Source organism: Trichomycterus rosablanca, chromosome 2 (genome assembly GCF_030014385.1).
Source record: "Trichomycterus rosablanca isolate fTriRos1 chromosome 2, fTriRos1.hap1, whole genome shotgun sequence".
Lineage (NCBI taxonomy): Eukaryota > Metazoa > Chordata > Actinopteri > Siluriformes > Trichomycteridae > Trichomycterus > Trichomycterus rosablanca.
In genome coordinates this window covers 54,055,065-54,070,223 of record NC_085989.1, presented here as the reverse complement: position 1 = coordinate 54,070,223, position 15,159 = coordinate 54,055,065, and the positions used below count along the sequence as shown (strand labels likewise).

General features: G+C 39.9%; 1 protein-coding gene across 1 annotated transcript; it reads right to left on the bottom strand.

The window, feature by feature from the left end:
- Positions 1–7,281: 7,281 nt before the first annotated feature.
- On the bottom strand, positions 7,282–12,918 carry LOC134335472 (GTPase IMAP family member 8-like). Its single transcript, XM_063018013.1, has 3 exons — positions 12,890–12,918; positions 10,877–10,930; positions 7,282–7,871 (listed from the first exon to the last, which is right to left on the bottom strand). The coding sequence occupies exons 1-3, from the start codon at positions 12,909–12,911 to the stop codon at positions 7,321–7,323; spliced, it is 627 nt and encodes a 208-aa protein (XP_062874083.1). The 5' UTR covers positions 12,912–12,918; the 3' UTR covers positions 7,282–7,320.
- Between the last annotated feature and the right edge of the window lie 2,241 nt (positions 12,919–15,159).

The window sequence follows — 15,159 nt, the reverse complement described above, 5'->3', positions numbered from 1 at the left end:
AAACCACCAACCAACACCTATATTTACAGCATTTACCAAGAAATTGAAAGTTAAGGGCCTTGCTCATGGGCCCAACAGTGGTGGGGCTTGAAGCCAACTCAGCTGATACTACAACCCAAATAAAAAAAAAAAGTGTTCCTTACATTTACTTGTGTTAGATGTCAGACAGGATGAACCTGAGATATTTCATCATCTATCTGCTCAACTTAATTTCATTTATTAATAAACATCCATTCCTGCATTTCTGGTCTGCAACACATTCCAAAAAAAGTTGGGACAGGGGCAATTTAGATCTAGTAATGAGGTGAAAAAAATAAATAAAAATGTGATTCCAAACAGGTGATGGTTTTGGTACAAAAGCAGCTTCCAGGAAAGGCTTTTGATGAGTAAAGATGATCAGAGGATCGTGTGAATTGTGTGAGAAAATGATTAAAATGTTTAAAAACAATGAACCTTAAAGAAAGATTGGAAGGGATTTGCATGTTCTCCCTCAACAGTGCAGAATATCATTGAACAACTCAAGGAATCAGGAGGAATGTCAGTGTGTAAAGACCAAGGGTGCAAGCTTAAGCTGAACGCCCGTGATCTTCCATCCCTCAGACGGTGCCGTATCAAGAAACATCACTCAACAATAGCTGATATAACCACATGGGTGAGGGATTAGTTTATCAAACCTTTATCAAGCTCTACAATACAGAGTTACTGAACAAACACCACTGAAAACTTTACTGTGCAAAAATTGTTAACCATGTCCAGAAGCGGCGTCAACAGTTGTTATTTCTCTTTCATGCAGAAACAGGTCATTTTTTACCAGCTGAATGTGCTTATAAAAGTCCACAAGGTAAAATAAACTACATGTGTGAGCAAGCAAGAGAACACGATAAAAACAAACACACATTATGATGGTGGCATTGGAGTGGATGATGCTGTTATCTATCTGCTGGACAGAATGTACTCCCATCTGGACACCACAGGCAGCACTGTTAGGATTGTGTTTTTTCATTTCTCCAGTGCGTTCAACACCTTACAGCCTGTCTTAGTTGGGGAAAAACTTCGACAGATGAAGGTGGATGGGTCTATCATCTCATGGGTAATGGACTACCTGACTGGTCGACCCCAGTTTGTGTGATTGCAGGGCTGTGTTTCAGACATGGCCATGTGCAGTACAGGGGCTCCCCAGGGGACTGTATTAGCACCGTTCTTGTTTAACATCTACACCTCAGATTTCAGATACAACTCTGGCACGTGCCATCTGCAGAAATTCTCAGATGACATAGCCTTTGTGGGGTGTATCAGGAATGGGCAGGAGGCTGAATACAGGAAGCTGGTTTCAGACTTTGTTGACTGGTGTACACTGATCAAACTGCAGCTCAACATCAGTAAGACAAAGGAGATGGTGGTGGACTTCAGGAAACTCAGACCTCCCCTGGCACCAGTCACAAAAATGCAATTACCAAAATAAACAAACTGATTAAGAAGGCTGGCTCTGTTGTTGGAGTCAAATTGGACACTCTGGAAGAGGTAGCAAAAAAACAGACACTCAATAAGCTGCTTTCTATTATGGACAAAACATCACACCCCCTGCACACTACAGTGGAGAAACAGAGAAGCACGGTCAGTGGTAGACTGATACAGCTGCGCTGTACTAAAGAGCGCCGTGTGAGATCTTTCCTCCCCACTGCAGTAAGACTCTACAATGATTCTCATCATTCCAGAAACACTACGGCTCTCATGCCACCCGAACAGTGTTGATTATTTTTTTGCAGTGCAATATCTTTTTATCTCGTTTAGTGCAATATACTTTTGTGAAATAATATTTATATATATTTTGATCTTAGTGCAATAATACATATGCTGCTGTTTTTGATAATGTCATGTCTTTTTGCTTATGCCCTGTTATGTTTAATTGTGTTGTTTTTTGTCGGTCTTCCTTTGTGTAATTTGTACTGTAATTTGTAAATTGTAACTTGTAATTGTGTAATTTGTAAAGTACTGTGACACTGCAATTTCCTTCAGGATCAATAAAGTGTTATCTTATGGTGACAAAGAGAGCATACTGATTGGTCTCTCTTTGTGCTTAATAGACCTATGAGGTTTCTCTGTGGGCACGGCTTTACACGGTCACGTGGTTCTTGTGACCCTCCAATAGTTCCAAACAAACCCCGCGCTGTCATGTTCTCATATGGGACAGCAGTGAATGAAATATTAAAAGGTAAAAAATAAACATTTGTACAATTTCTGGCTATTTCAACTGCCTTTACATTTACTGCATCTGCATTAATGTCAGTTTGGTATAGATGTTTATCATGACTTGTTAACAGACCGTTCTTGTTAACACACAGTACATTATATTAGCATACATTACATAATGTGATATCATTAAGTAGTAGAGACAAGATACAGCACAGAGATTAAAGAGTTTTTGTTTTGTTTTTTGCACGAACTATAATCTCACTTCACTTTCTTGAGGATTCATAATAATAATCATTTAGGTTAAACACTGAGCCATGTGTCTGGATTCATAAGGTTTACCTGCACTGAATGAACAGATTCATAAACACACTACCGTACCTTTAACATTATAGTGAAGGTACATGAAATAGCTTCATTCATCTCTTATTTCATGAGTGATTAATCATTTATTCCTACATGTAATACATTAATAAATTCATTATGAATATGCACTAGTTCATTTTGTCTAATGTAAGTGGTGGACAAGGTACAGAAACCATTTAGTTGAGTTAAAGTAGAGATATCCAAGGTAAAATATTACTCTAGTAAAAGTTGTAGTAAAAGTAAAAATACTCTTTACCTCCACTAAAAGTACTATTTACCTTCAAATGTATTTAAGTATGAAAATAAAAGTAGCATGATTTATTATGGCTCTAATGTTTTATGATCATTTCTGTAACAAGACTCTTGATTAATCAACTCATTTTAGGTGAAAAGACTCGTGTCAATAATTTATCTTAGCTGACTATCTTAATTAATATGTATAACTGAATTTAGCTTAAACACGTAACGTAGTGCTGAGCAAATGCTAAACAATAACAGAATTAAGTATATTAATGACATCAAATTCATTATTTTTTTAAAACAAAGCAACATACAGCTAAAAATGCTTGATAAGTACTGTAGTGCAAATGAATGGGGCTCTATGGGATGTTTGGAACTATTCAGAGCTCCACAACCCGGAAGCTGCACAGAAAAAAATGTCCCGCCCCCGTTACAACGGTTCCCTATGGGAGTGTCTCTGTCTACTCTGTTCTCTCTACCGCTCTGCCTCTCCTCTCCTTCAAATTTCATTCCCGACTACACTAAAGTTTATTCCTGCTTAGAGCTGAATGATACAAACAGTGCAGAAATCACTACTGTTATTATTAGTGACTTGGGCAGTTGTACCCTAGTGGTTAAGCTCCTGCACTAGTAATTAAAATGTCACTGGTTCAAGCCCCACCACTGCTAGGTTGTCACTGTTGGGTCCTTAACCATCAATTGCTCAGACTGTTTGTTAAATGCTAAAATTTTAAATGTAAATGACTTGTCTGTTGTCCATGGTGGGTTAAATGACTGTAAAAGACAGGATGAGGTGAGGGTTCTTAGGGTCCCTCGTTCATAGTTTATCCACTCCACTAAAGTTATATTATGCTATATAACATGCTGTCTCCCGAACGTGACTGTCTCGAAATTAAATGAGGAACTTCCCAACATCCTCTCCCAGCATGGAGTGATCGACTGAATTATTCTGCACGTGGGCAGAAATGACATTCGCAGAGAGGTGTCAGAAATCTTAAAGAACAACTTCACTGAGCTGTTTAATACACTTGAGAAGCTGACTGCTCAGAAGTTCATCAGTGGGCCTCTCCCAGCCCGAGGATCTAATACGTTTTCACGGCTACTCAACCTCAACACGTGGCTGAGCAGAACCTGCAGTTTGAAAGGTATGGATTATATTGACAATTTTAATCTATTCTGGGGGCGCAGAGAATTTTTTTACCCAGATGGCACCCACCTAAGCAAGACTGGAGTGAAGGCACTAAAGGACAACCTCCATTTTGCTCTTCGCCACCCATCTGCTTCTTGGACTGACATGACACAAAACGTGCATCCTCAACCTCCCTCACCTGCCTTCAACCATGAAGGACCATCAAACATACAATCCCCATCGCTGGAGAACACATCTCAGGCTGAGTTCCTGACTCTTGACGAAAGCTATTACGACCTTAATCATCAGGCAGTGACACAGCAGTCAACAGCAGAGACATCACAGTCATCCTCCAATTTCTCTCTCCCAACAACATCACCTCCACATATGGATTTCACAGAGAAAATGGAGAAACTGGTGTGTGTTGGGACTAAATTCTCACACTCCATCTTAGCCAGTCCACAGGTTTCACCCAAAAAGCCTAGGGCACCCCTTCCCCCCCGTGCTCTGAGGCCACTTCAGCACCGTCAGCAGCAGCCTTGTACTTCATCTACTCTGGCTGTACAGAGTTCAGAATGTTCAGCGAGTGCTACTGATAGCGGCTTCAGAATACAAAACAATGATAACTCGTTGTGATGTGTTCAGGGTCCTTGCTATAGCAGATATGATACTGACAACAGTTTGGAGAGTAAGCTTGGACCCAGTATGCCTGAAATGTTTTCTATTCCTGTGTTGATTAGAAATAGAAAGAATAGAACGCATTTAGTATATCAAGTCAACCAGTCTAACCTCTACCTGTACCACGACAACCTCGGGCTGCCCCAGGGGCTCCTGTGGTTCCTTTAAAGCTAGCTCTGCTTAATATTAGATCTCTAGCCAACAAATCATTTTTAGTGAATGACATAATTCTATCCTACAGTTTAGATTTTCTGTTTCTAACTGAAACATGGTTCGCAGAAGGCAGCAGTGCTACTGTTTTTAATGAAACAGCACCAGTAAACTTCAGTTCTATGAATGTGTGTCGAAGTGGTAGGAAAGGTGGAGGAGTAGCTGCCTTATTTAAAGATGTATTCCAGTGCAAAGAGACTGTACTTGGCAATTTTATGTCTTTTGAATACCTCTGTTTTATTTTGAAGGGTACTCCCAAAATTTTATTTTTAACCATTTATAAACCTCCAAGATACTCTGCACATTTTATAGATGAATTTGCTGAACTAGTCAGTTATCTCCACTGAGTACAGCTTTTTCATCATAACTAGGGATTTTAACATTCACTTAACAAGGACAATAACACCAAAGAACTTTAGACTTTTTGACATGTTTGGTCTATTGCAACATGTGAAAGGGCCTACACATACTCGAGGGCACACTCTGGATCTAGTTATTTCTAAAGGTCTTAACATTTCTTCTGTTATGGTCAAGGACTTGGCCCTCTCTGATCATTTTTGTGTCTTCTTTGAAATACTGATCACTCCAGATGCTCAAACTAGCTCTGTTTCTGTTAAGAAAAGGTGCATAAATGAAAGTACTAGTTCTCAGTTTATGGAGGCCATAGCTATATCACCAACTTTAATTGCAGAGTCAGTTGATGAACTCCTGGATAACTTTAACGTGAAAATATTGACTGTCATGGATGTGGTTGCCCCGGTAAAAGTCCTGAAAACGTTGAGCAAACAGAAAGCACCATGGCATAACACAATGATGGTAACAGCTCTGAAAAGAGAATGCAGGAGAGCTGAACGTAAGTGGAGGAAAACTAAACTTCAAATCCACTATGATCTCTATAAGCAAAGCCTTTGTAGTTTTAACTCGGAGTTATGCAGGGCTAGACAGCTGCACTTCTCTAAGATCATTAACAGGAACATCAACAACACCCACACTCTATTCAACGTGGTCGACAAGCTTACAAATCCTCCAAAACAGATCACGCCAGAACTTCTGTCCACAGAGAAATGTAATGAATTTGCTCATGTCTTCTGTGAAAAAAAATCTAAACTATTAGACTAACACGTGGAATCCCCCAGGGATCAGTTCTCGGACCTCTTCTGTTCAATCTTTATATGCTGTCATTAGGCCAAATGCTACAGGCTAACAACATTGATTACCATAGTTATGCAGATGACACACAGATATATCTGGCTCTCTCACCAGATGATTACAGCCCAATAGATTCACTGTGTCAGTGTCTGGAGGACATCAATAACTGGATGAGCCAGAATTTTTTACAGTTAAATAAGGACAAAACAGAGATTGTTGTGTTCGGCAGCAAAGCGAAGAGGTCTAGTGTCAGTGAACACCTCAGTTCCCGGGCTCTAAAAACCAAAGACCAAGTCCGAAATCTTGGCGTTCTAATAGACTCAGATCTCACATTCACCAGCCATATTAAAACCATCACCAAAACAGCCTTCTACCATTTTAGAAATATAGCCAAAATCAAGGGTCTAGTGTGCCAACAAGACCTAGAGAAGCTCATCCATGCTTTTATCTCCAGTAGGGTGGACTATTGTAATGGTCTCTTAACTGGACTTCCCAAAAAGACCATTAAACAGTTACAGCTCATTCAGAACGCTGCTGCTAGAGTTTTAACCAAGATGAAGAGAACTGAGCACATCACTCCAGTTCAAAAAACTCTACACTGGCTTCCGGTTAGTTACAGAATCGAATTTAAAGTGCTGCTACTGGTCTATAAATCACTGAATGGGTTCGGCCCAGAATACATCTCAGAAATGTTTAGAGAATATAAACCCAGTAGATCTCTAAGATCCATGGACTCAGGTCAGCTAGTGAAGTTCAGACTCCAAACTAAATACGGTGAAGCAGCATTTAGCTGTTGGGCTGCATATAACTGGAACAGACTGCCAGGAGATATTAGATGTTCCTCAAATGTAGAAATCTTTAAATCCAGGTTAAAAACTTTTCTTTTTTCTTGTGCCTATGATTGAGCTCGAAATTTTTTCTATTACCCTCATTTTACCATATTTCTTTTAGTCTTGTTTTAATTTCATATTCTCGAAATTGTAGGGTATATTTTAGAATATTGTCTTTTAATTTTTCATGTTCTTAATTTTTATCTCTCTTGTTTGAATTTCATGTTTTTAATTGTAACTAAATGTTTGCAAGAAATCTTTCTGGACTGTTTCAGGAATGTTTTAATGCTTTTTCCTTATGTAAAGCACTTTGAATTGCCACTGTGTATAAAGGTGCTATACAAATAAACTTGCCTTGCCTATATGTTAGGTACAGAATTCAATTTCTCAGTAAGGGGGGGTTAGGTAAAACTTGGGGTCTCAATGTTAATTAGAAAATAGCTCAGTAAAGGTTAACATAAGCTCAGATTTTTTTATTAAATGGTGATGATTTATAAACTGGTGAATCCATCCTTAATTATGTTAAAGTCAGTACTTACCAGATTTTTGAGTCTCACACATGAGACGAGTTCCTTCATTCACTTTTACCATTCTGTCAACGGCCTTAAACAGCTGACTAACTGAATCCTTGTCAGATGTGTGTAACTGTGTAAATTCACGATACCTCCCATTACAGTCCTCTAGTAATCTGTAAAAAGCATCAGACTTTCCAGCATCAGCCTTGTCTGTACTGATCACAATGGAATAGTTCAGCGCTTCTTCACTGAAGGAGTTCAGCATGTTTTTTACTCTGGTTCTGTCCTCTTCTGTAAAACTGGATGGCTGTACCACCAGTAAAACCGTGTGAGGTCCGGGAGCTGAAAGTGACGACCACTTATTACAGACTTCTGGATCATAGTAAGATGAGTTGATGATGGTAATGTGTCTTTCATCCACCTGTCCTTCAACCGTCTCCCTTTGCTGGTCTACTGAATGTGGAGATGCTTTAGTTTCAAAAGCAGTTCTGCCCAGGATTAAGTTTCCCACACTGTTAGTCTCTGAGAGATTTTCTCCCAGCAGAATAATTGTCAGATCAGACACTGTGAAAAAAAGTTTGAAAAACCCTGAAAATCAGCAACTTGCATTTGCAAAATTATCCAAAAAGGCATAGCTGACCATACATGTCGTGTGATATACATTAAAAATGTATGGTCATATATGCCATAGCAGATTATTATCTGTATAAAGTGATCATACATAGCCTGTAGAGGCTGCAATTTGTTGCAAGAAAAATGTGATGTATATACAGTATTATCTCTTATGTACGATGGCATATTGCTGCAAAGTTGGAAAGAAATAAAACCTTCAGAATATCGTAAAAACAACATACTTTCTAAAGTTTCTAAATTGTCATTTTAATGATAAAAATATGTTGTTAAAAAAGTAATATAGACTATATTGCCAAAAGTATTCACTCGCCTGCCTTTGCACGCATATAAACTTAAGTTCATCCTGAAAAACGTACCATATAGAAGCACTTTGTAGTTCTACAATTACTGACTGTAGTCAATCTGTTTCTCTACAAAGCAGCACTGTCTCCACTCACTGTCCACTCTATTAGACTCTTTTACCTAATTGGTCCACCTTGTAGATATAAAGTCAGAGACGATCGCTCATCTATTGCTGCTGTTTGAGTCGCTCATCTTCTAGACCTTCATTAGTGGTCACAGGATGCTGGCCATGGGGCGCTGTTGGGTGGATATACAGTGCCTTGCAAAAGTATTCAGCCCCCTTGAACTTTTCAACCTTTCAGGCTTTAAACATAAAAAGATATGAAATTGTAATTTTTTGTGAAGAATCAACAACAAGCGGGACACAATCGTGAAGTGGAACGAAATTTATTGGATATTTTAAACTTTTTTTAGAAATAAAAAACTGAAAAGTGGGGCGTGCAATATTATTCAGCCCCCTTGCGTTAATACTTTGTAGCGCCACCTTTTGCTGCGATTACAGCTGCAAGTCGCTTGGGGTATGTCTCTATTAGTTTTGCACATCGAGATACTGAAATTTTTGCCCATTCTTCCTTGCAAAACAGGTCGAGCTCAGTGAGGTTGGATGGAGAGCGTTTGTGAACAGCAGTTTTCAGCTCTTTCCACAGATTCTCGATGGGATTCAGGTCTGGACTTTGACTTGGCCATTTTAACACCTGGATACGTTTATTTGTGAACCATTCCATTGTAGATTTTGCTTTATGTTTTGGATCATTGTCTTGTTGGAAGATAAATCACCGTCCCAGTCTCAGGTCTTTTGCAGACTGCAACAGGTTTTCTTCCAGAATGGTCCTGTATTTGGCTCCATCCATCTTCCCATCAATTTTAACCATCTTCCCTGTCCCTGCTGAAGAAAAGCAGGCCCAAACCATGATGCTGCCACCACCATGTTTGACAGTGGGGATGGTGTGTTCAGGGTGATGAGCTGTGTTGCTTTTATGCCAAACATAACGTTTTGCGTTGTGGCCAAAAAGTTCGATTTTGGTTTCATCTGACCAGAGCACCTTCTTCCACATGCTTGGTGTGTCTCCCAGGTGACTTTTTATAGATATCTTTGAGAAATGGCTTTCTTCTTGCCACTCTTCCATAAAGGCCAGATTTGTGCAGTGTACGACTGATTGTTGTCCTATGGACAGATTCTCCCACCTCAGCTGTAGATCTCTGCAGTTCATTCAGAGTGATCATGGGCCTCTTGGCTGCATCTCTGATCAGTCTTCTCCTTGTTTGAGCTGAAAGTTTAGAGGGACGGCCGGGTCTTGGTAGATTTGCAGTGGTCTGATACTCCCTTCATTTCAATATGATCGCTTGCACAGTGCTCCTTGAGATGTTTAAAGCTTGGGAAATCTTTTTGTATCCAAATTCGGCTTTAAACTTCTCCACAACAGTATCTCGGACCTGCCTGGTGTGTTTCTTGGTCTTCATGATGCTCTCTGCGCTTTAAACAGAACTCTGAGACTGTCACAGAGCAGGTGCATTTATACGGAGACTTGATTACACACAGGTGGATTCTATTTATCACCATCAGTCATTTAGGTCAACATTGGATCATTCAGAGATCCTCACTGAACTTCTGGAGTGAGTTTGCTGCACTGAAAGTAAAGGGGCTGAATAATATTGCACGCCCCACTTTTCAGGTTTTTATTTCTAAAAAAAGTTTAAAATATCCAATAAATTTCGTTCCACTTCACAATTGTGTCGCACTTGTTATTGATTCTTCACAAAAAATTACATTTTCATATCTTTATGTTTAAAGCCTGAAATGTGGCAAAAGGTTGAAAAGTTCAAGGGGGCTGAATACTTTTGCAAGGCACTGTATTTGGTTGCTGGACTATTCTCAGTCCAGCAGTGACAGTGAGGTTTTTTAAAACTCCAGGAGCGCTGCTGTGTCTGATCCACTCATACCAACACAACACACTAACACACCACCACCATGTCAGTGTCACTACAGTGCTGAGAATGATCCACCACCTAAATAATACCTGCTCTGTGGGAGTCCTGATAATTGAAGAATAAGGTAAAAGCAGGTTAAAAAGTATGTAGAGAAACAGATGGACTACAGTCAGTAATTGTAGAACTACAAAGTGCTTCTATATGGTAAGTTTTTCAGGATGAACTCAAGTTCATATGTGTGTGAATGCAGGCGAGCGAATGCTTTTGGCAATATTGTGTATTATACAGCAAGTGAAGTAGATCATCACAAACAAACAAAAAAAACCAAATATAGAACGAGAAAGCTGTGAACTTCATACTGAACATGCTTTGATACTGACAATAGCTTCCACCAAAATGTAGTTTTTCAACAAATTAGTTGTTGCTATGCATTCTTCTGGCACAGAGCTATACAAATACATTTGACTTGACTGTGTCCAGTAAATGTTTTCTATTGATGGTTTGTATTAGAGCATTCCAAGAAGGATTAAAAGTGTTTTACAGATTGGGATGAATTATAATAACAGCTGCTAATAAAATGCTGAACCTTTTCTGAACTTTCTTTTATAATTTAATTAAGGTTCACTTGTATCATTATGTACCAACATAAAAACACTCAGACTTACTTTTGGGAGGTTGAAACATACTTCCCCTTCTGGTTCTGCCATATTTTGGGATATCTGTATAAAAACCATCAACATGTTACAACAGCCAACTAATAATCACGTTCATATCATAATTTATATACTGAGATAACCAGTTTTTCTTGTCGTTTTACTAGCTAATTATCATTGTACTGTATACTGAGATACACAAAGAATATTAATTTGTACATTATATTTGATGTCAGAGTTGTCACGAATAGGTGGCTGAGGCGAGACAAGGGGGGGGGGGGGGGGGGACACACACACACGCAAAGATGTAACAAAACCAAGGATTTATTAATAACAAAAGGCAAGACAGAACAAACAAGTTGAAACTAAACTAAACACAGCTAACTAAGGCTAATGCTAACCCAAACGGGCTAATGAAAAAGACAAAGGCTAACTCAACAAAACACAGCTAAACAAGAACTAATTCACTAAAGCTAGGAACATGAGCTAGAAACATGACTTAACATGACTTAACATGACTTTGTAACAATAGCTATGAACATGAACTATACCAACCTATACCAACCCAACCTATACCAACCCAACCTATACCAACCCAACCTATACCAACCCAAGCCAAGCCAAGCCAAGCCAAACAGAGTTCTCAACAGAAGACCGACCAACATGATAACAAAACAGTTCCCACTGATTGTGCTCCAGTGCACCTCTTAAATAGAGGGCAGCTGGAGCTCATTAGTCCTTGGGAACCAATCAGGGTGTGGCAGGAGACTGAGTGTGCTCACGGTGAGAGGGGCGTGGCACACCAGAGCACACAGAAACTTGGTGTGACAAGAGTGAGCTATACCATTACATGTCCAATCTAAATGAGGTATCTGTCCTGTTATAATCTTTTATTCACTGTTTGATCATTAATTGATTTTATTTTGCAGTGATGAATCTTCACCTCTAGTTTGATGTCAGCGATTAAACATCTACCATTACATTCAAATAAACTATTACATGGCCAAGCAGGAAACCCAGAAGCGTTCTTTGGGACCGTAGCCCTCCCAGTCAACAAGATATTGAAGGCATTCAAATAAACTATTACATGGCCGAGCAGGAAATTCAGAAGCGTTCTTTGGGACCGTAGCCCTCCCAGTCAACAAGATATTGAAGGCCCCGGCCTCGGCATCTGGAATCAAGAAGGCGGCGGACTGTGTAAGCAGATCATTAATGGGCTGGGCGTGTAAAGGGGGCTCGAAAGAGGGCACAGGACGGAGTGATGGAAGGTTACTCAGGGTGGGTGGTGAGTCCCTCTGCCAGGGACTGAGGCTGGGCGGATGGTACAAGAACCAGAGGGGCAAGTGGCAACATGCACAAACACCACTGAAAACTTTACTGTGCAAAAATTGTTAACCATGTCCAGAAGCGGCGTCAACAGTTGTTATTTCTCTTTCATGCAGAAACAGGTCGTTTTTTACACTCTACCTCTCCTCTCCTTCAAATTTAATTCCAGACTACACTAAAGTTTATTCCTGCTTAGGGCTGAATAATAATAACAGTAGTGATTTCTGCACTGTTTGCATCAGTGACTTGAGCAGTTGTAGCCTAGTGGTTAAGCTCCTGCACTAGTAATTAAAATGTCACTGGTTCAAGCCCCACCACTGCTAGGTTGTCCCTGTCTGGCCCTTGAGGGAGGCCCATAACAATCAATTGCTCAGACTGTTTGTTAAATGCTGAAATTGTAAATGTAATTGACTTGTCTGTTGTCCATGGTGGGTTAAATGACTGTAACAGATAGGATGAGGTGAGGGTTCTTAGGGTCCCTCGTGCATAGTTTATCCACTCCACTAAAGTTATATTATGCTATATGTTAGGTACAGAATTCAATTTCTCAGTAAGGGGGGGTTAGGTAAAACTTGGGGTCTCAATGTTAATTAGAAAATAGCTCAGTAAAGGTTAACGTAAGCTCAGATTTTTTTATTAAATGGTGATGATTTATAAACTGGTGAATCCATCCTTAATTATGTTAAAGTCAGTACTTACCAGATTTTTGAGTCTCACACATGAGACGAGTTCCTTCATTCACTTTTACCATTCTGTCAACGGCCTTAAACAGCTGACTAACTGAATCCTTGTCAGATGTGTGTAACTGTGTAAATTCACGATACCTCCCATTACAGTCCTCTAGTAATCTGTAAAAAGCATCAGACTTTCCAGCATCAGCCTTGTCTGTACTGATCACAATGGAATAGTTCAGCGCTTCTTCACTGAAGGAGTTCAGCATGTTTTTTACTCTGGTTCTGTCCTCTTCTGTAAAACTGGATGGCTGTACCACCAGTAAAACCGTGTGAGGTCCGGGAGCTGAAAGTGACGACCACTTATTACAGACTTCTGGATCATAGTAAGATGAGTTGATGATGGTAATGTGTCTTTCATCCACCTGTCCTTCAACCGTCTCCCTTTGCTGGTCTACTGAATGTGGAGATGCTTTAGTTTCAAAAGCAGTTCTGCCCAGGATTAAGTTTCCCACACTGTTAGTCTCTGAGAGATTTTCTCCCAGCAGAATAATTGTCAGATCAGACACTGTGAAAAAAAGTTTGAAAAACCCTGAAAATCAGCAACTTGCATTTGCAAAATTATCCAAAAAGGCATAGCTGACCATACATGTCGTGTGATATACATTAAAAATGTATGGTCATATATGCCATAGCAGATTATTATCTGTATAAAGTGATCATACATAGCCTGTAGAGGCTGCAATTTGTTGCAAGAAAAATGTGATGTATATACAGTATTATCTCTTATGTACGATGGCATATTGCTGCAAAGTTGGAAAGAAATAAAACCTTCAGAATATCGTAAAAACAACATACTTTCTAAAGTTTCTAAATTGTCATTTTAATGATAAAAATATGTTGTTAAAAAAATAATATACACTACAGTGGGGCCAAAAAGTATTTAGTCAACCACTGTGCAAGTTCTCCTACTTAGAAAGATGAGAGAGGTCTGTAATTTTCATCATAGGTACACTTCAACTCAACACAAAATGAGAAAAAAAAATCCAGGAAATCACATTGTAGGATTAAAAAATTTGTTTTTTGTAAATTATGGTGGAAAATACGTATTTGGTCAATAACAAAAGTTCAACTCAATACTTTGTAACATAACCTTTGTTGACAATGACAGAGGTCAAACGTTTCCTGTAAGTCTTCACCAGGTTTGCACACACTGTAGCTGGTATTTTGGCCCATTCCTCCATGCAGATCTCCTCTAGAGCAGTGATGTTTTGGGGCTGTCGCTAAGCAACACGGACTCCACAAATTTTCTATGGGGTTGAGGTCTGGAGACTGGCTAGGCCACTCCAGGACCTTGAAATGCTTTTTACGGAGCCACTTCTTCGGTATGTGCGGTGTGTTTGGGATCATTGTCATGCTGGAAGACCCAGCCACGTTCCATCTTCAATGCTCTCACTGATGGAAGGAGGTTTTGTCTTAATTCTCACGATACATGGCCCCGTTCATTCTTCCCTTAACACGGATCAGTCGTCCTGTCCCCTTTGCAGAAAAACAGCCCCAAAGCATGATGTTTCCACCCCCATGCTTCACAGTAGGTATGGTGTTCTTGGGTTCTTCTTCTTCCTCCAAACACGACGAGTTGAGTTTTTACCAAAAAGTTCCATTTTGGTTTCATCTGACCACATGATATTCTCCCAATCCTCTTCTGGATCATCCATATGCTCTCTGGCAAACTTCAGACGGGCCTGGACATGTACTGGCTTAAGCAGGGGGACACGCCTGGCACTGCAGGATTTGAGTCCCTCTCGGCGTAGTGTGTTACTGATGGTAGCCTTTGTTACTTTGCTCCCAGCTCTCTGCAGGTCATTCATCAGGTCCCTCCGTGTAGTTCTGGGATTTTTGCTCACCGTTCTCATGATCATTTTGACCCCACGGGATGAGATCTTGCGTGGGGCCCCAGATCGAGGGAGATTATCAATGGTCTTGTATGTCTTCCATTTTCTTACAATTGCTCCCACAGTTAATTTATTCACACCAACCTGCTTGCCTATTGTAGATTCACTCTTCCCAGCCTGGTGCAGGTCTACAATTTTCTTCCTGGTGTCCTTCGACAGCTCTTTGGTCTTGGCCATGGTTGAGTTTGGAGTCTGACTATTTGAGGCTGTGGACAGGTGTCTTTTATACAGATAACGAGGTCAAACAGGTGCCATTAATACAGGTAACGAGTGGAGGACAGAAAAGCTTCTTAAAGAAGAAGTTACAGGTCTGTGAGAGCCAGAAATCTTGCTTGTTTGTTAT